At 43.0% G+C, this 21,846-nt stretch overlaps 1 protein-coding gene across 3 annotated transcripts in view; it reads right to left on the reverse strand.

The window, feature by feature from the left end:
- The window catches only part of herc56.1 (HECT and RLD domain containing E3 ubiquitin protein ligase 56.1), a 64,422-nt gene that overhangs the window by 37,064 nt on the left and 5,512 nt on the right, over nucleotides 1–21,846 (reverse strand). For all 3 annotated transcript variants that reach the window (XM_084319367.1, XM_084319366.1, XM_084319368.1), the window contains exons 6-12: nucleotides 21,055–21,185; nucleotides 20,757–20,884; nucleotides 20,476–20,552; nucleotides 20,241–20,344; nucleotides 20,040–20,099; nucleotides 19,793–19,901; nucleotides 16,395–16,587 (exon numbers count right to left, since the gene is read on the reverse strand). In XM_084319367.1, coding sequence (XP_084175493.1) covers nucleotides 16,395–16,587; nucleotides 19,793–19,901; nucleotides 20,040–20,099; nucleotides 20,241–20,344; nucleotides 20,476–20,552; nucleotides 20,757–20,884; nucleotides 21,055–21,185 — 802 coding nt within the window. The remainder of the gene's footprint in view (nucleotides 1–16,394; nucleotides 16,588–19,792; nucleotides 19,902–20,039; nucleotides 20,100–20,240; nucleotides 20,345–20,475; nucleotides 20,553–20,756; nucleotides 20,885–21,054; nucleotides 21,186–21,846) is intronic.

The following is a 21,846-nucleotide window of genomic DNA, read 5'->3' on the forward strand; positions in this document are numbered from 1 at the left end:
TGGAAGAAGGTTGGTTTTAGATGCAGTTTGGTAAACTAACTTACATCAGCGTAATCCATGATGGGTAAAATTAGTTGATGAACCAGTTTCTTTCTGACAGGGAGTGTGAAACATTTTCTGTTGCGGTAGAGAACACCAGCACTAAAGTAGACTTTTCTGACAATATTATCTATGTGACATTTGTATGAGAGTTCTGAATCAAGCCATAGACCAAGGTATTTAATGTGATCAACTCTATGCAGTTGTGTACCGTCCAGACAAGTGATATTAAATGGTTGATTAATGGTTTTGGATGCAAGATTATGGATGGTCCCAAAGAGCATAGTATTAGTTTTAGTTTTGTTGATTACCGGTAGTAGTTTATTAGCAGAGAGCCATGATTCGAGTTTATTGAAATTTGATTGCAGTGTTGACTGAATTTGAGGTAAGGTAATTTGAGATGTATATATCACCGTCGGCATAGAGTTGAGCATTATAACCTGTGAAAATTGAGGGGATATCATTAATAAATATTGAGAACAAGAGCCGGCCTAATGTTGAGCCTTGAGGCACCCCACGTTCCTGTACTGCCAATTCAGATCTACCATCCTGTATAGCAACACAGTTTTCTGTTGTGCAGATATGAATTAAACCAGAGTAGGGCATTGCGTGAGAGGCCAATAGCGTACAGTTTGTCTAATAGGAGATAATGGTTGACCAAATCAAAGGCTTTTGTTAAATCAATAAATATTGCACCAGTGAGATTACCATTACCAGCTGAAGAAAATATCATTAGTGAGTTTTACTAAAGTAGTAGTTGTGGAATAATTGGAGCGAAAACCAGATTGCGAAGGTGATAAAATATAGTTGTTGCTGAGATAATTAGACAGTTGTTTATAAATTAACTTTTCAAAGACTTTTGCTATGGAACAGATAATTGCTATTGGTCTGTAATTATTGGGATCTACTGTAGTACATTGCCTGCTTTGTGGAGAGGAGTGATTTTTGAGTGCTTCCAGATGGATGGTATTTCATGTGATAATAAAGACAGATTATAGAGATCACAGAGGGGGTACATCAAAATGTGTGGAGCAAGTTTGAGAAATTTGCTTTCTAAACCATCTAGGCCTGGGCCACTACACACTTTGAGGTCTTTTATGGCATTCAGAACATCAATAGGTGAGATTTTCGTGAACAAGAAGGAGCTGTTGCAAGGTGGTGCATTGTTACAGATGACATAAGGATCCGGTATTGTGGGAGTACAAACTGAAGAGAAGTGTTGGTTAAAGGCTTGAGCTACAAGAAGAGGATTATGCAATATGGTGTTAACTTTTAATTGATTACAATGAGTATTTTTCTCAGTTGAATTAGTTAGTTTGAATTTTTTTCCAAAATTGTTTAGTGTTTTTAAAATCAGAGTTGAGAGATTCTTTATAATAATTTGATTTTGCATTCCGAGTAAATATTTTACTTTTATTTCTAAGCTGTCTGTATGTTTCCCAGTTTGCATGATCCTTAGTCCTACGATATGTGGCCCATGCCTTATCTCTCTGCCTGAAGGTACTGATGAGGTCAGAAGTTATCCATGGAAGGTGACTACCCTTGACTTTGATAGTTTTGAATGGTGCATGTTTGTCGATAATTCTGGTTAGTTCCGTGTGAAGGAATTCCCAAGCTTCATGAACATTTGAGATGATTTGATATCGGTCCCAGTTAACTGAAATTAGATCAATAATGAATTCATCAACATTGATTTTTCTATCTTGTCAAATTTTTTGAAATTTTGGGGGAAGTTTGGGTAATTTGATTTTCCAAATGCAGAACACCATGCAATGGTCACTAAGACAATATGCCGAAATACCTGAATCAATAATACGATTAGGGTGTGAGACCAAGATCCAATCGAGCAGAGATTGGCAAGTGGGTGTAACCCGAGTGGGCTCACTTATTAGCTGGGTTAGGCCATGTTTAGACGGAGAGAGTCTCAACAGAAACCGCAGAAGTCGTCTTGCGATCTCACTTTTAATTTTGCGTTTAGACTAGTGTTTTGGGAGGGAATTCTTCGTGCAGACAAGGCTGTAAAAGTGTAGTCGACTCGAGACGACAGAGCCCCGCTAACCCATACGCTACACCGCCTCAGGTTGTTGAGATAACCAGGCATGCTGTGAAGACCCGCCCTACTCTGTCTCTGATTCGCAGACTGTGGGTGGGGGAATGTGATTGGACCAAAGCAGAGTCACTCACAGACAGTGGCTCCAGTCACTAGTTGTGATAGCCGCTGGACTGATTCTTGTGTATTTAAAAGTACTGCCAATGTAGCCTTCAGGTGATCTCCATGGATAGAATCAGACATGCTTGTTCGCTTTGTTTGTGCTTCTAGGCTACTGGCGCATGCCTCCGACGTAAGCAGTACGCAACGAGAGCCTTGAGAACCCTTTCGTCATCGTTTTTTTTCTTTTTTTCTTTTAAACTTCATTTTTTAGCGTTTATCGCTTTTTCTGGTCAAGCATGACCGACAGAAACAGGTTGAATGGGATATAGATCAGGGGAAGACACTGAGAAAATACGGCGAGTCCGGGAGTCGAACTCGTGTACCCCAGATCCGTGACGAGCACGGTTGTCCCTGACGCCGAAATAGCGCCGAGATACGGGAGCTCCCCTTTCGTCATAGTTTTATGCGGTTTGACTGTTCAGATGATAGCGCGAAGGGCCGAAGGTGTATCGTTTCTAGGATTTCCACCCAGGAAGGTGGTTTCACTTTTTTGCGGATTCTCCCCGCAAAAACGGCGTTGCCGTATGAACAAAAGGCACATCCGAAAAAATATTTTTACGGATTCAACCGCGAGCGTTTCCGTCTATGTTTTTAGCATTTTTTGAGGCTTTATCCAACCAGCAACGGTTAAAATCTCCTAAAATTACAAGTTCATTTTTGTCATGAATTGAATTTATGGTGGAGACTAAACAGTTGAAGGAATCAGCAGGAGCTGAAGGAGGTCTATAGATGTTACCAATAGTTATATATTTGTTCTCGTGTAGGATTACCTTCACAAAAATGCCCTCAAAATTAACAGGGACAACTGCAGGCACAATTAATTCAGCAGCAAGATCTGATGACACATAAGTGACTACACCACCACCTCTCAAACCTCTATCAGTTCTATATATGACATAATTAGTTAGCTTGATTTCATTGTTGGATATCTTGTTATTAAGCCAGGTTTCAGAAAGTGTAATTACATTGGGTTTGTGCTGTTCCACCCACGGCCGCAATAGGTCAATTTTGTGTTTGAGACTCCTTATGTTCAAGTGTATAATTTTAAGTCCTTTTGTATTATCCATCTTGATCTTTAGTAATTAGGAGAATACCATCAATGACCCAATAAAACAGCATAGATCCAGGAACAATAGAGAGTTGAGCAAGCATAATGAACATGTCAGGACATAACAAGACAATACATAACAAGACAAGACATAACCAGATAGGACAAGACAAGACAAGACGAACAGACAAGACACAGACAGACAATATCAAATCAACAACCAACACAGAACCACCCAGCCCATTTAACCTTGACCTCATAGGCCCAAGGATTTTGGGTGAGTAGCCTAACGATAACCACAACTCCCTAGCCAAAAAATGAGAATATAGATGGGGGGGGGAGAGAGAGAGAGAGAGAGAGAGAGAGAGAGAGAGAGAGAGAGAGAGAGAGATCGGATGGACAATGATATCAGTGCATACAGAAATACATACAAATAGGTACACGCACATACATATGCACATACGCACAGAGAAACATTCAACATGCATATATATACACATACACACGCAACATGCACACAACATGCATACCTACATACAAACATGCACACCAACATATGTGCATAAATATCTACGTGCATACAAATAATGCAAAAGACATGAAATCTAAATGAAAGAAAAGGAAAATAACATAATATTAATTATGAATCAATAAACCAACCAATCAATTCATTAACTAGTATAACCAATATTAATAGTAATAGAAATAATAATATATGAGAAGAAATAATATATGAGAAGAAACATTAAAAGAAAGTGGAAAATAGGCAAAAGAATGTCTTGAGAAACTTATCTACAGCTGTCTGCAGTATCAACATCACAGAATGCAGTCCAGGTAGTCTTGGTAAGGACAGCGTGCTGCTGACGTCATCACCATGCGTCCATGTTTACATCGGCTGTGAAGCATGCGTGCTGCAGAATCACCGAACTACTGGCATCGTCCTCATGCTTCAAATGTTTACAGTTGCTGAGGCAGTAGCCCTACGAGGCATGCCGCTCGAGCTCGTACGTTTCAGGGCTACTGGGGCAGCATGCTGGATATTCCGAAGATCATCCTGAGCATCGCAAACGATATAATCTTCACCACCACTCAGCCAGTATATGTTGTACGAGGATTCCTATAAAGGATGCCATCGATATAGAGTTTGTCAACAAAGAGCCGAGCATTCTTTCCGTTTTTCCTCGCCTCTGACAAGATCGGGTACAGCAGCCTCCGTCTGTTCATTATCTCGGCTGGGAATTGATCACTAATGGAGTACTTGGAACCTTTCAGCTCTTTCCGCTTGGACATGACAGAGTATTTCATTTTGGAGTCGATAACTTTGGCCACAATCGGACGGGGCCGCTGCTGGTCGACTCTGGCCCTCCCCAGGCGATGCACCCTGGAGAAGCGGATTGCTTCGGTTTCCTCCGTCCCCATTTTCAAGTTGTTAGCCAGAAATGACTTTAACAGCCCTTCGGATTTCAGGTGAGTTTCATTTGGTATTTCTGCAAGTCCATGAATTATAATATTATCCCTCATGCTTCTGCATTGAAGATCCAGAATGTCATTAGCCATGCTGGCTCGATCCTTTTGTAGTTCGCCTGTCAAACATTTCAGTTTGTTGACTTCAATCCGAAGTAAGGCATTGTCCGCCTTTAGCACTTCGATGAGCGAGTTATTCCACTCCACAGAAGATTTGAGATCTTTCACGTCATTTGTCAGTTGATCAAGTAAATTAAGTTTCTGGAGTTGCTGTTTTATCGGTGTTAGAGACTCACGGATGTCACCCGATGAGTCGTCATTGTCGGTAGAGCCCAGTTCAGACCTAGTTCGTTTGTCTGCCTGGTTCAGCATAACTTTATTGTGATACAACGAGTCAATGTAGGCTTCCAAGCTCTCTACCGTTTCTGACGGGGCGAATCCAGTTTGAGAAAATTTGCGTTGGTCACAGATCAAACAATGATTAAAGGCATAATACAGAGGTTTAGGCTAAGGAGTACTGCTCAGCACTTCACACGGCGGCCATCACAATACTGGGTGAAAGTCAGCAGTGAACATTGCAAGTTGCTGTACTCTGTCGTCTACTCTAAGCCATCCTAGGTTGTCAAAATGGGCAGGGGTGAGGTGGGTTCTAGGAGTAAGGTCAAGCAGTAGTCTTTGGCCATGGTTACACTGGGCTAAAACAGCAACGTTTTGTTGCTGAATGATTACGTTTGCATGACCAAGTTAAAAAGAAACGCAGTTTTGGCAGAAAAACGCGTTTCCCTAGCGGGAACGCTGAAAAGGTGTTTTCGTTTTGGAAACTTGCTGAAACTCGCCGACAATGGTGCCATGTAATTTGCGCGAGCCGGATACGGAGCCGTTCTGCCCAATGCCCATGCGCAGTAGAGACAGACGCCAAATTCTCCCCCTCCCAGACCCATGTCATGTCAACAAACCCTTACCACGCAAGAGTCGACTGCATGAGCAGCTCAGAGCTCCTCTTTCAACATAACAAGCATTAAACAATATGGCCCAGTCATCTATTTATTCACTTTTGTTTAATACATGAGGCGTTGTCTAATGTTATCTAGCTACTGATAGCTCCTGATATCAACGTCTGATATCATCAGTTTGGCATTCGTTTTCGCAGGTGCTGGCTGGCTAGCGTCGCTCGTGAGCTAACGTTAGCTACCTAGCTAACGTTACTTTCAGACCCTGTTAGTCAAGTTGAACTATCGCTCTGGGGACGCTGATTAATATAACAAGCTACAATAGTCTGCATTCCCTTAACAATTGTTTGTATTGAGCCGTATTGTATTGTACCCATTCTGCAATCTGTTAAATAACGTTTAAATCCATTCATTCTGCTAGTATTAACGTTACTTCGCTGCTAGCCACAATGCTATACTGTTATACTGGCATATCCCAATCACGTTAGCACGTAAGCTAACAAAATCGACGATATTTTTGTGAGACTAAACTCCGCTCTTGGTGGTCAATTGTGTTGATGTTAGTTTTGTTTCATCAACAAATCATCAACAAATGAGGCAGAACACAGTGAATGTATCCATTTTTGTTTATTGCACTTTATTTCTTGCTGAAAAATAAATGCTATGTGGCTAAATGGCTCATGCGAGGTATAAAGATGGTGGCTTTTGAGATTTTGAGCAGGATGTGGAGTGACTCGTTTAACCTTTCTGATTGGTTGAAAATGGCCTTCATGTTTGAACTACATCGCCACCTACTGCTTTGGCATTGTACTACATGTATATAGTAGACGAAACAAAACAACGTCTAACTTAACTCTTACTTGCCTGCCAATACGCAGCGTTCTGAAAAGCTAAATGAAACTAAATGAAATGGCTAGTGTAACCGCAGCCTTTGAGGTGCTTTGAGGTGCTTTGGTACCATGAGGTGCAAGCATAGTCGTACCCTTGAATGAGTGCTCCTGTTAGAGTCTTCAGGGTATTTTTGTTTACCAGAGAGGAGATCCGGTACAAGAATCTTGTTCGTTGGTTGACTTTTTTGTGACAATATTGTCACCCACTGTAACTGAGAAGCCGTTGGTCTTGCTGAGTTTGTTATTTGATCTAAAGAGAATGGACTGTTTTACCCAGGTATAATGATAGTTTGATATCAGCGAGCCAGGTGCAGATTCTGCCGAGTTCTGAGCTGAGGGTTTGTTCAACCTGTAACTTGTTCTTGTCAGAGACCAGCAGGGCTGAGTCATCCGCGAACAGGAACAAGTTGCAGTCACAAGCTGATGACATCTCATTTGCATAAATTAGGAACCCTAACGGTCCTAGTATGCTTCCTTGTGGAACACCACAGTTCACTGGGGGGGGGGGGGGTAGGGTACCGTTTACCTCTACGATCTGTTCTCTCTCCTCCGATAGGATTGCATCCAGCTCACTGATGAACTATCAAAACCAATTGCTTTTAGCTTGTCAATCAGAATGGAGTGATTGACAGTGTCGAAAGCCTTTTGGAGGTCCAGCATGACCATGCCGCAGTATTTGCCAGCGTCCACCTCTTGTTTGATGTGGTCGTTCAAATAGAGAAGGCATGTGTCAGTGGAGTGGGATGTTCTGAAGCCAGATTGGAATTCGTAGATTAGATTTTTTCCCTCAAGGTACTTTTCGACCTGTTCGTAGACAATTTTTTCCATGACTCTCGAGATGGAGGTAAGAATAGAAACAGGGCGGTAGTTGCCTGGGTCTAATTTGCTGCCTTTTTTGTGCAGGGGGGTCACTCTCGCAATTTTGAAGACTTTGGGGACGTGTCCTTGTTTTATGGATAGGTTTATTATGTGTGTGATGACTGGGGTGATGGCGGTTGCTGAGTCTCTGAGGAATTTGGAGGGGATATTGTCATGGCCAGTGGCCTTGTTAGGTTGTAGGGCGCTCAGTTTTTTTGTTGTTACCAATTCATGTTTGAAGTCGTCTTTGCGGACCCCTAGGTTTTTGTAGTATGCTAGGACGTGTTCTACCCCAAAATGCCCTGAGTGGGAGGGTCGTTTATTTACCAGTGTTGTGGCTATGTTAGTGAAGAATGTGTTTAAGTATTTGGCCACATCCAGCTTGTCTGTGATGAGAGTGTTTTCTGTCTTTATGTTTATGTTTGTAAACCTGGTTTTTAGTTTTAGTTTTAGCTGCAGCCTAGTTGGTTGTTGAGTAATTTCCAAAGTTCACAGGGTTTGTTTTTCTCAGTTTTGTCATTGATGACATTTCTTTTTGCGGATTTGATCATGGTGTTTACATCGTTTCTTAGTCTGTTTCTTTGTATTTTGAGTTCTTCCACGTGGGCTTGGAAAACACTGTTTGAGCTTTTGGCAAGCTTTGTCTGACTTTTATGAAGTTCAGTGGTGACTGGTACATTGCTTGAGACACAGTTGGATGTGTGGAGGATGCAGCGCCCCATATGAAAATATGCAGAGCCGCGCTCCAAATGTAGCTATTATCTCTTAGATGTGACTTAACTTGCCACTATTTCAGCATCCTATTACTACCTATGGACAAGCAGGAGGCCGGACCAGTACTTTAGAGTGCTGGTCCGGCCTCCTGCTTTCCTCCATATAATCCTTGGGATTTCAGCACCCAGTGTCATATACTGAGAGGGTGGTCTACCTTGACATTGATACCTATGGACAAGCCCATGAGAGTGGAGTAACCATAAGGGGCAATGTTTGGAAATTATTGGAAACTATTGCGAATGGCGTTATGTTGGATGGGTGTCCAGAATGGGGAAAGCTAGCTGACAGCCAGAGCAACAGCAACAATATGTGGTGGTGTAGTGGTTAACTGTCAGTTAACTTTTTGTACCCCAAAAAGCCGACAGTGGAGGAAGACCGCAGGGGAGTTGGAAAGGCCAAAAGGCATGACGAGATATTCATAGTGTCCTCTGGGGGTATTAAAGGCCGTCTTCCACTCATCCCTCTCCCGTACACGCACCAGGTTGTGTAGGCATTTCTAAGATCCAACTTAGTGAAGGACGCCCCCTGCAGGCGTTCAAATACCGTGGACATGAAAGGGAGAGGGTAGCAGTTTTTAAAAGTGATCTTGTTCAGGCCCCTATAGTAAATACAGGGTCTGAGCCCTCCGTCTTTCTTCCCCACAAAGAAAAACCCAGCTCCTGCCGGGGACAAAGAAAGGCGGATGAAACCATCCTCGAGAGCCTCGTCGATATAGCTATTCATAGCGATGGTTTCAGGCCCTGACAGGGAAAACAACCGCCCCCTGGGGGGTGTCGTTCCCGGGAGGAGGTCAATGACGATCGAATCCCGCCAGGTGGCAGTATCACCTACCTTTTGAACTGGGTATGGTCTCTCTGTCTTTCTCCCTCTGCTTTTTCTTTGCTGCTGGAACTCCTCCCCCTCAGAGAGGGAATCAGGACATAGCAATCGGTGCTTTTGTACCGATCACAGTGTCGTATTTTACCGAACCTAAAACCTGCTTTTGGTAACGATCGCAGTTTCGAGGTAAAACGACCCCCCCCCCCCCCCCCCCCACCTTGATGATTTTGTGAAGAAACATATGGTATATACCTTTGATTTGGAAATATTTAGAGTTTCAGGCGAGCAACGCGAACGATTTGGGCATAATGCATAACATGTCATATCGCGTGATCTAGAAAAAAAGACTGGATTATTTTGGAAAGGGGCGATGTTTAGCATGGAATAGCGCACAAACTAAAGTATGTAGAAATTAACTGGTTAGTCAGTGTTGGACTATAAACAATGCCTGTCAAATGAGCTATTATTGTCTCCATAGCTATAATACAGAACACACAATGGGTCAGCAAACATCGCAAAAATTGTCAATAACGCTGGCGCCATTGGGAAAACAGTGTGGCGGTCAATGAGTTAATGTGACCCATAGGTTCCTCCACTTTCCCGGAACCCAGAGGACGACCATCCAACGCAGTGATGTCAAGGGGAACAGGTAGGGAAAATAAAGGTATGTGAAGATTACGGGCCAGGGTCAAGTCAATGAAACAACCAGCCACTCCCGAGTCTACGAAAGCAGGGAGGCTGTATTTATTTCTACCTAAGGACAGTTCGACTGACGAATGTGCGGTTATCACTTGCTGTGGGGATATGATTCCACCTCGGCAGAACCTCCCCAAGTTCTGACGAGTTCACTCGTTTCCCTGCATTGTGGGGCACCTGCGAAGGTAATGACCTGTCTCTCCACAATACATTACACAATTCATCCTTGACTCTCTCTGACAAGGCATGGGTAAAAGTTGCCATCAGAGCCTTCCTATTCCACCCTGGTTCAGTGGCTAGGGTACGGAATCGAATAGAGAACTCTGCCACGCTGACTGAACCCTGACGTAACCCCATCAGTCGCTTAGCCGCATCATGGCCGCTTACATCATGGTCAAAAACGGTCTTCATTTCCGCTATGAAAAGATTTACATCAGGACAGACCGGAGTCTGCCGATCCCACATGGCTGTAGCCCATGAGAGGGCTTCATTAGAGAGAAGAGAAATTATATAGGCCACTCTGGCTCTCTCCGTGCTGAACATACAGTAGAGGGTTGTAATTCAAAAACCAGACTGCACTGGGTGATAAACCCTCTACATCTCCCTGGATGCCCATCATAACGGACCGGTGTAAGCATCCTCTGCTCGGTACTACTATGGAGTGGGACCAGAGGTGCTTGTGGTACCGGAAGTGTAGGAGTTTGTACTATTGGCGGATTCTGGATATGGTTGAGTATTTGTTTCAACATCTCAGCATGTGTGCTCTGTTGTTCTGTGATAATGTGAAGAATATGCTCATGAGAGCCTAACATGGTAAGGGCATCTGCTGTGTCCTGTGATGGCTTGTCCATTCTGTCAGGATCGGAGGGGGGTGTAGGACACACACACAAAAAGGGGAACCTTTTTTTTGTTTGTTTGTTTTTTTATCCACTTTTTCTCCTTATTTTCAATTTTTTTCTCCCATCCCAATTTCATGTCTCCAATTCTCCCATCCCCTGTCTTGAACGTTGCTCGACTATGCCCCCCACTGGTCGGTTGTAGGGAGGATAGAAGCCTTGCATCACGTGTCCCCTCCGGTACACGAGGAGGCAGCCTGTCACATCTTTTCACCTGCCAGCGCGGACTCTCGGTGGCGAGGTGTAACGCATGAGAGGCTCACACTACCCCCGCTACTTCTTGTCTCTGCTGTGCAGGCGTCCCCCAACCGACCTGTAGGAGTCGCTGTCCACAACGTCCAAATCCCCACCCATCGACTTCCACCCTCTAACTCTGCCAATTGAGTTAGTATGACGGTTGGCTCAAGCCGGAGGCAACGCTGACACCCGGATTCGAGACCAGAGTCTCTTGCATTGGTGATGAGCGCAATCTCCGCTGCGCCACCCAGCCGCACTACAAAAAGGGGTAACCACTGGAATCGCAGAGCGATGAGAGAGGGTGGGGGAAAACACAAGAATAAAATAAATAAAGATAAAAGCTGTAGGAAACACAAAACACCAGTATAAAATAACTGGGGAAAAAACCCAAAGTAACCACCACTGCCTAGCAGTTGAAAACAACAAAAAACCAACAGCACTAGAGACAGAGAAAACCATAAAAACATGAGCTTGGGACACTCCTCTACTATTGAGGGAAAACATGAAATAGACAAGCATCTGAACACAGTCAACCAAGCCTACTTAAAGGCACTGCACACCTGACCTGATCAGGTGGCAATCAAGCCCACACGCCTACCATGCCGCATGAGAAAACCAAAAATAACTGGGCCCTCATTTATCAACAATTCTTAGAAAGTGTTCTATTTTCGTTCTTAAGCACAGAATTTAGAATGTGTGTACAGAATGTACAGAAAAATTGGGATTTATCACATGTGCGTAGACGTGTCCCACGCACACCTGCAAGTACTCTCTGTTGATAAATATCACTTGATCTACGCTCCGCGCTCGTGCACGGTTTTACGTATTTGCATATAGAACCGCCCGTAATTAACCATATACGGTAATGGAACATCCCCATGAAATGTGGAAAAATGGACTAAGCCGAGCGAACGCCTGGGAGAAATATGCGACAAGCTGACAGAAGTGTACACGTGCGGTGATGTCGGATATGATATCTATTAACTTAAAGACCATTGCTGCCTGGGCAGCGCAAACACTAATAAAGACCATTAACCACTGTTTGCCATTGGTGTCATTAATAACCATGCTGGAATATGACTGCTTTTTCTTCGTTTCGTTCGATTAATACCCAGGGATTAAAGTTCTCCGTCAATTTCATTCCAAATCGCGACGGATTTTCCGTAAATGTTCTACCTGCATATGATTTGTAGAGGCATACAAACTATTTTGATGTCGGTATTAGGTAGCCTATATAAACAATAATACGAGAGCATATACAAGAACATTTCTATTCACAGAACTGCATTTGTGATGGAGCTTTGACAGCTACATGGGTGGTACAGTAACAGTCTATTGCTCGATCCATCTCCAATATCACAATGGACCGTGCCGGTGGCCAAACACCAGAGGGTGGAGACTGACTTGAATGTGCACAGGGATGGCATTTGTGCGTTTTGTTCCACGCTCCAATTTCGGTCTTAAATTGCTGTACAAATGAAGGAGGTGTCTCGGGTATAGCGGACTCTAGTTCATATTTTTTATGTTCTCTCTGCAATTAGACTGCCCCTCATTCATTCATTCATTCCTATCTGCTATCTCTGAAAACGGTTCCCTGCGGAGCCCAGTCAGTGCACCCCATTTATTCCGATAACCCTATATATAAACCATGCTGCATTCATTCGGAAAGAAAGACTTATTCCAAATGCTATATTTATAGGGTTTGACAATAATTACACTACTGTCGCTATTTTACAATGAACTATAATGAATTACGGGTCATACTACAGAACACGCCAGTGTTGAAACTAATGCACGGAAGCTTATTTCCGCGTTGCAATAATAATATTCTACCACCGGGCGCCAGGTACGCACGGTCGGAGCTGTGCGTAAATATAAGCAAAGTCAAGCACACGTTCAAATTGATATGTCACACACTTTGCTTAGAAATGATCGTACACACGGGTTACGCACATATCTGTGCGTACGCACCATTGATAAATGAGGGCCCTGGTGTCTGGTGATTGACGAAAATACATCCAAAGCACACTAGAATAAACTAAAATAAAACCCACATAGACCGTGATCCATCACAGCTTGAAGGTCCTGGGTTCGATTCCCGCTTGGGGACCAGGTTGTCGCGTTGCCAGGTACCCAGGTGTGGGGGGTATCTCCCGGGCCTTTCTGTGTGGAGTTTGCATGTTCTCCCCATGCTCGCAAAGGGTTTCCCCTCCCAATAAGATAAACCAAATGGAAAAACATGCAGAACAGATCGCTAACATTGCCGTATCCCTGACGAAGACGGACAGGAGCACTTGGATTGGTCCCCGGGTGCGGCCCACGCCGCAACCCATGTCTGCTCCCGGATGCCCTTGGGGGGGAAGGACGACTCAATGCATGATGTGTGTGTGTTCCTATGTGTCGCCCATCTCGCATGTGTGTGTTGCATGACAATTAAAGCCTTCTTCTACTTCTTCTTATGCTAGTCAGAGCCACTGGCTGGCCTCTGGACTCATAGCTAATGGCTAATTCCATACTGTAGCTAATCGGCTGGAGATCATAGTGGCAAGCATAGCTGAGACAATAGCTATGTTTGGAGCTCAGCTGTCCTTTTCCAGAATACAGTGGCATTTTCCCAGATTGTCAAAATCGTAACAGTGGTGTCTGAGGGTGTTTTCTCATTAGGAACGGTTGCTCCGTTCCGTTCCCGACTGGCCAGCTTCCACACTACAATCTTGTTTTGTTCCCGAAACGACCCACAGTGGCACAGTGGTTGATCTTTGTTGAGAGAGAAAACCCTGTGTTGCCTAGATTTATATCTCAACTGCACAGTTGTGTCATTACCATTTTTTCATTCGATTTTTCATTTATTCGTTTATTTGGAAGGGACAGCATGTATTAATGGACAATACATAAAATGCACTGTAAATACACAGGATTTAGCAAGAGACGCGCACCGCACTTGACAGTGATATGCGCTGCATATTTGCGAGTGCTCTCTTGACAGTTGTCCAGCCCTGGTCTATATTTGATTTCATAGTTATATTATATTCTATTGTGCTTAATCTTAGTTCATATCTCATTTTATTTTACTCCACCTCTTTATTGGATTATCTGTCTGATAATGTCTGTCCGCTAATGTCGCACCGAAAACGACCAAAGCAAATTCCTTGTATGTGAAAACTACTCGCCATGGGGGGGGGGGCATAGTCCCACAGGACAATGCATTGGGAACTTGTTTCGCATGACGAGACATACCCCTGTGAATATTATTGCATGGATCGGAATACGGGCGAGCGTGTGGGAGCTTGTGCAAAATCACCCATATGTTTCCACGTCATGCACGGCACTTCTCGTTTGCCGGCCAGGCCCGGACTGGCCATCGGGAGCACCGGGAGTTTTCCCGGTGGCCTGGCCTGTGCAGATATATAATAAAAAATATATATATACCGGTATATATATATATATAAATAATTATAGTACATTTTTTTCGCAGTCAGGCCACTGAACTTAGAAACAGGCCAGGCCAGTGTTTCTAGTTGTGGCGGCGCGATAGTTAGATAACCTAGGTGGGGAACAACTTCAGCCCTGATCATAACAATCTTTTTTTTTTCGGTTTTCTTGTTTTTTTGTAATGTCAGATTAAAAATGAAATACTCCCACTTTTCTGAAAAGAGTTGTTGTTAAATCTGACATTACAAAAAACTTTAAATCAATCAGTGTTGTTGCTAATCATTGACACTAGCCTGTAATAATCCCCCCCAGAAATATCTACTTTGCATTTGATATAATGAAAATATTTAACTGTGCTGCCGGCTCATACCAGATTACAATACACTGGTGCAATGCCAGTCTTTCCCACTAACAAAGACACCAGATGTTGTCAGTGGCAACATGGCAGTGCCATGGCAAAGTTGAATACAATATTTAAATAATAAATAAGATTGCATGGACTGAAACACTGGATTGCATGCTTGGACTGAAACACTGTCTGCTTGATTTCCTCTGGAAATACTTTTTAAACCGTTCAAGAAGGGCTTGGAGGTGAGTTGTTATAGACATCTTCACTGTGTTCACATTCAGTTAATTTTCCTCCATAAATTCATTAAGCTCTGGAAATCCGGCCCATTTCTACTCCAGCGCTCGAGTTTCCTCATGAACGCTTGTATTTTATCATTGAGCGACAGGATGGTTGTGTTTTCACCTTGTAGTGACCGATTAAAGGGGAACTATTTTACTATTTCTTTCACTATTTGGGCAATTTTACACAATTCCTGTGAGTTTATGGAACTCGGAATCGCCCATACTCGGAATGCAATTTGAGTGACAGAGAGAGAGACTGCCCTTGAGGGGAAAGGACGACGGGATGGGTAAAAGAAAATTCATGTGTGTGTGTGTGTGTGTGTGTGTGTGTGTGTGTGTGTGTGTGTGTGTGTGTGTGTGTGTGTGTGTGTGTGTGTGTGTGTGTGTGTGTGTGTGTGTGTGTGTGTGTGTTCCTATGTGTTGTCCATCTCACAAGTGTGTGTTGGCTGCATGACAATGTAGCGATGTGTGCTACAAATACAAATACAAAATCTGTAAACGACCTAGCCCTGATACATGACCCCAGACAAAGCAGAACCTTCCACTTAGCTAAGTAGAACGAGGCCCCCTCTCCTGACCTGTGCCGGGTCAGCTCTGTGGCAGTTGGCTACAAGCATAGATGGGGCGGGCGTTATTATGCAGATGAGAAACCTCTGACGTCACAGATACGCTAAATTGCAGATGACTCACTTGAGTGAGGGACAATATTGTGAGATGAGAATTGGAAGAATGCACCAAATTGAGAATTAGAGACATAGATCCTATTAATATAAGTCCACATAGCTAGAAAATAATGCTAAACACTGGAAAAGGCAATTTATAAGATAGTTCCCCTTTAAGTCCATTCATTTTAGCAAATATGCTAGACAAATATGCTACTGTAGCCCTGTTATCCAGTCGGGATCGGAGAGGTGGGCAGCAGTTGACAGTGATATTTTGCGAGTGCTCTCTTGACTGTCTCTCTCAGAGGAGAGAGAGAGAGAGAGAGAGAGAGAGAGAGAGAGAGAGAGAGAGAGAGAGAGAGAGAGAGAGAGAGAGAGAGAGAGAGAGAGAGAGAGAGAGAGACAATCCAGACCGGCAGAAGCTCTTGTTACAGCAAGCCTCTTCCGTGTTTTGGTACAGTTGTTTGCACATTTGCAATCGTTCGGTCGCCGGGGACACTGATTCGCTCCCCAAACCACCTTTTCAAGTTGTCCCGATTATCCGTGTCCGGGGACGGAACGTAGCATTCTCATTACACTACTTTTAGGGTAATCATGCTCGGATTCTGCCCCGGATGCCTAGTGGGAAAGCCCCCTGAGATATCACCCAGGATGGATGTAGTGCCCTACTTATAAAACAAACAAGATGAGTAAGTAATACAAATAGATACAGGGTTTTTTAATCCAAGAAGAATAAAAAGTGGATGGTTGTATATAGTAAGTAAATAATCAGTTCCATAACAGTTACCTAACACTTGGAGTTTGTCAGGGTGCAGGGAGAGGATGGCTTCAGCCACAGCCACAGTGAGCAGTGACCCACAGTTTGGTTCAACCAGGACCCTCAGGAGCTCGGGGAGAATGAGGTAAACTCTTAGGCCCTCGACGCCAGGAGGTTCCTTACTCAGCGAGGGGAGGAGTGAGCGTCGGACTACCGCTTCAATCTATAACAGTTAAAGTTATTACTACGTTAATAGGATGTCACCCACTTTAAATATTGCACAACAAAGGCAGAGAAGTTTCAGCACAGTTGTAAAAAAGAGGATTTGATGATTTTCCTTTGTCGCTAGAAGAGAATACCTCTAGGCAGGGCTCTACGCTAACCTTTTTCCCAAGGAGCACATGTGCTCCTAAATGAAAAAATTTAGGAGCACACAAAGAAATTTAGGAGCACCCAAACATATTTAGGAGCACAGTGAAAATATTTCAAGTAACAGAGTTTATTATTTTTTTCAAAAATAAATGTATATTTGTACTGTGCGTGCATGGGTGTAAATTAGCTCTTGCTACAACCCTGCATGTTTACATTTTGTATTTTGTACTTGATGTTCATTAACATGTGCTGTCCCTATCAAATAAACTATCAAATCAAACTACTGCTACAAAAGGTTCAGTCACTTAACTTTAGCCCCTTTTATGCATACAATGTCTATGTTTTGGCTGTGTTGCTCTTCTAGAAAAATAATCCTTTCAGGGTTGCCTATTGAAATACTGTACACCTCCAGTACAGAAACATTGTTTATGAGTTTGCGTGTTAGGTAGACCATTGATTGACAGTCGAGTCTGCCAATTACATCACACCGCTTGCACTCCGGCCGTCCGGCGCTGCAGCTGGACCCTATTGCCCATCTCTGCTGTTGATAACGCTAGCCAAGTTATTATACACACAGATACACAGTGGGCCAGTGACTTTGGTGTAGGGGTGTAACAATGCATCGATCCTAAGGGGGAAATTCAACTGCATCGATTTGAAAATGTTAGAATAGATTATCGCAATTTTAATGTGTACACGTTATGTTATTGTCATGTCCGTTACAGCCAACACACCGACATACGCTACTGCATCAACGTTATGATTAACAAAGCAAGGCATTCGTTTTGTTGCATTAACGTTATATTACTATTGCTATCGATAAATCTAGGTGTTCTAAAATCTATTGCTATTGGTAAGAGAGAGACTATAATAAGTTAGTGTCTCGGAAAACGAGAGTCCTGATCGCAATGGCGGAGTTTCAGGAAGTAAACAAGGAAAATGAGCTTCCGATTGGTCATTTGCTTTATTTCCCATGAAACCAGTCACTTCACTCTACTGTGATTAGACCGTTGGCTTGAGTGCAATGTGGGACTTGTAGTTTTTTAACGATTCTCAGCAGAGAAATAAAAAGTACGACTGAGGCTGTTACCCGCATTCGCACACTGTGCGCGTAATTGATTTTTGAGGTTCGCACACACATATTTTTAGGGGCATATGCGAGCAATATGGTCGCACTGTAGAGCCCTGCTCTAGGCGGCTGTTACGGACCCTGTCCTTATGTATGTATATAGAGGGAGTTATGTATGTTATCTGTTGTATATATAGGCATGTTTTGTTTGTTGTTGTTTTGTTTCCCTCTTGCGTCTACATATCCCCATTCTCAGGTGTCTCCCAGTCCCAGTTGCAGCAGCAGCTGGTCAATCAGCAACTCACCCCAGTGCAGCAGCAGCTGAGGCTCGTCAGCTATCAAGCTCCACACCCCTTCATATACCCCATTGTGTGCAGTATAAGGCCATGTCCCCACGTATCTGGATCTTTTGCCAAACGCACATTTTATTCCACGATTGGGCCTTTCATCCACACGTAAAGGGTGTTTTCAGAGACATAAACGAAGATTTTCTTAAACGCATTTTAAGGTGAAGATTTTCCAAAATATCCGTTCAGTGGATCCGTGCAGCCACTGTAAACGCATAGTCTAGATGATGCCACAGCTCACTACGCATGCTGTGGCGGGCCGTGATAATATCTGGCCCGTCAGATTGTTTGGCGAATATTACTTTACTATTTCTCTAATATATATCAGACCGACTATAGGCTAGCTAGGCTATATATTTCAGCTATAATGTCCTAACAGAGAAACTACCACCACCTAAAACATCCTTATTACACCTTGTTTTATCCATATAGGCAGTAGCGCTTTGAAGTAATAATAACTTCGGTGGACTTGGTGCTGAAATGTCATTCAAACTATCCTTACTTATGCGACGACGGCACCACACGTGAACAGTACAATGCAATTAATGAATGTCTTGTTGTAATTAGTATATATATAGTTAGTTTGTGATAAGGACTCGCCATATTTAGTTTCAGAATCTGGAGATTGTTAGCCTTTTTCGTGACTGTGATGCACCGAGTGAATCCACAGTCACTTGCTCCTCAATAGGAAACCAACCTAGATTTACCCTGAAGGACTGGTTCTAACCGAACCGTTCGTTATACAAGTATCACAGAGAAATGTCAAAGGTACTCACAGTTGCACGAGGGTTTCGAACAGAGATACGGGATGGTTTGAAAGCTCTGCGTTGCTAATAAACATTTAAAATATTTTTTATAAGCGGCTCAAAATGGCATTAATTCCGGCGTTGGCTGCCTGGTGTGATCACAGCGCATGCGCATCATGCACCCAACGCCAGAAATAATGCCGTTTTGAGCAGTTTATAAAGAATATTTCAAATGTTTATTAGCAACACCGAGATTTCAAACCATCCCGTATGTCTGTCCGAAACCCTCGTGCAACTGTGAGTACCTTTGAAACGTCTCTGTGATACTTGTATAACGAACGGTTCGGTTAGAACCAGTCCTTCATGGTAAATCTAGGTTGGTTTCCTATTGAGGAGCAAGTGACTGTGGATTCACTCTGTGCATCACAGTCACGAAAGGGGCTAGGAGATTGTGATCTCAACATTGACTTTGTATCTCTCCGTCGCCCAGTGCGCAGAAGTAAAGCATTGAATCGTGACATATCTAGATTGGTTGTTTCCTCTGGACTGCCGGTGGGTGGGGATTGGACGTTGTGGACAGCGACTCCTACAGGTCGGTTGGTGCGCCTGTACAGCAGAATCAGGAAGTATCTGGGGCAGCGTGAGCCTCCCGCGTGTTACTCCTCGCCACTGAGAGTTTGAGCTGTTGCGGTGAAAAGATGCAACAGGCTGCCTCCTCGTGTACCGGAGGGGACACGTGATGCAAGGCTTCTATCCTCACTACAGCTGACCAGTGGGAGGCATACTCTAGCAATGTTCAAGACAGGGGAGGGAAGAATTGGAAATACGAAATTGGGATGATAGAAAAATAGAAAATAAGGAGAAAAAGTGGAGAGAAAAAAAAGAAGAGAATACCTCTTTTAGCACTTTGTCTTTTGTTGCAAGCCTCTCAAAAGCGGTCCGAGCCAGAGACAGGTCCAGACCAGATCTTCTCAGAGAGGTCTGGTAATGATTGTTGCCATGACTACAATTGATAGAAAACAAGATCAACAACTCAATACGTCAAACTACCATTATACATGCAATGTGAAACATATTTTCATTATCTACAATGATTTCAGCATTGAATTGAGAAACATGTATACATTTAGCCGAGTCTTACCTTGTGTCAAGGAAGCTGCCATTCAAACATGATGCAGAGGAGAATATATATTTTATGTCTCTGTAAATAAAAGGCATTGTTCTATGTTAATTACACAATGTGCCTGTAGGCCTCTGTGTTTCTTTTGATTGACTTATACCTTGAAGACTTGGATCACCAAGGTTCAAACAATGCCAATATTGTTTGATAATATCAGCTCACCTCTGTATTTTCTTCCATGAGTTTGCATTCTGACACTGTGAGAGCCACATTTCTATTGTATGCTCGTCCAAAGTTTTAATCACTTTGACTTCTTTTTCAAACCCCTGCAAAAATAATATAAGTGCAATATGCTGTTAACAATTCTAAAATTACTGATAATTAAGAACTATATTATCGAGTAAGTTCAAATATATTGCAAATATACCAGTGTAACAGCAAAAATACATGTAAATACCTGAGCAATAGGGTACAACGCTATGGACTGGTTTCCACCAGCAAATATCCTCAGAATATGATTGCCATTTTTGTCTTCTGAGAAGAGAAAAGGCAAGGACAATGCACAGTGTTGTTAACATGTAATTAACATAAAACTACTCTGTATCTGTGGTGAGATTGCAAAGATACAATTATTAAATGCAATCAAAAGGTTTACTGTTTTCAGGATTATTTTGTTCAATCAACAACAAAAAAGAGCAATTCATGATATAATAGGAATTGATAGAATTAGTAGCGTACCTAGTGGTAGGTGAAGTGGTAGAGGCACAGACTGGACCGTCTTGACTCCATTTCCCAGCTGCCCTTGCTCTCCACACCCGAATGAGTAGATATTTTCAGAGGAACCAACCAATGCTAGTGTGTGATGCCTAACAAACGGAACAAAACTAAAGGTGAGCAAGCAACAGTTTACAATTTTCAACAATAACTGAAATCTCGATGTTCGTGTTAATATGATATACACACGGTATTGAGGGCATTGCACATTTACAATGAAAACGTGTTTACAAAGCTTTGACCTATGTAATAAAAATCTAACCTCCCACATGCAATCTGAGTGACCTCTGCCCCCCAGAGCTCTGCCACCAAACAGGGTCGTAGCTCATCTCTCAGAGAGTTGTGTCCAAGCTGGCCGTAACGCCCACTGCCGCATGTAAACACCAAGCCTCCCTGGAATGTAATATCCAAACGATTAGCCTATTCAGAAATATTAAGGATTATATCTCTACTGTTCAATGAAAACCTCACATCAACTTTTCATAATGGAAATGAGTGGACAGATACAGGTTTTTTCCCCCAACCTATATCAAAACCGATTAATGGTGAATTTAGGTGGCCAAATCTGATAGCTGTATAGACCTGTTCGCTGTATACAAAGTAAACATACCGTGTTCGAGCCAATCAGCAATACCTACTGAGTCACGTGACTAAGTTGCCCCCTACCTGCGCAAAGCTGCTGCGCTAAAAAAGTATGACGGGGCTCTATGGTGAAACCATGACACTCCCCTGACTAAAAGTTGTTTGGAACGAAAACGGCTGGATGTAATTTTGCCAAGTCAGCAGCATGGCTGTGAGTGTGAGTCTTTCACCTTTTACATATCTAGCTTTGGCATGGATTGATTATTTAGATCGCTAGCATGGCTAACAAATGCAAATATATTGTAGTCTGCCCTGTTGTTCTGACCAGGATTACGTTCCTTTTGCCCCCTTGATGCGCACACACACTGAGTCTGGGGTATACAGCAAACAGGTCTATAGGAAGGATATTAAAGAGGCCCATTCTTTCTGTCAAAATTCTGCAAAACCTAAACAATATTTTGCCTCTTTTTCT

The sequence above is a fragment of the Notolepis coatsorum genome (genome assembly GCF_963971535.1).
Source record: "Notolepis coatsorum genome assembly, chromosome: 7".
In the NCBI taxonomy this organism is placed as follows: Eukaryota; Metazoa; Chordata; class Actinopteri; order Aulopiformes; family Paralepididae; genus Notolepis; species Notolepis coatsorum.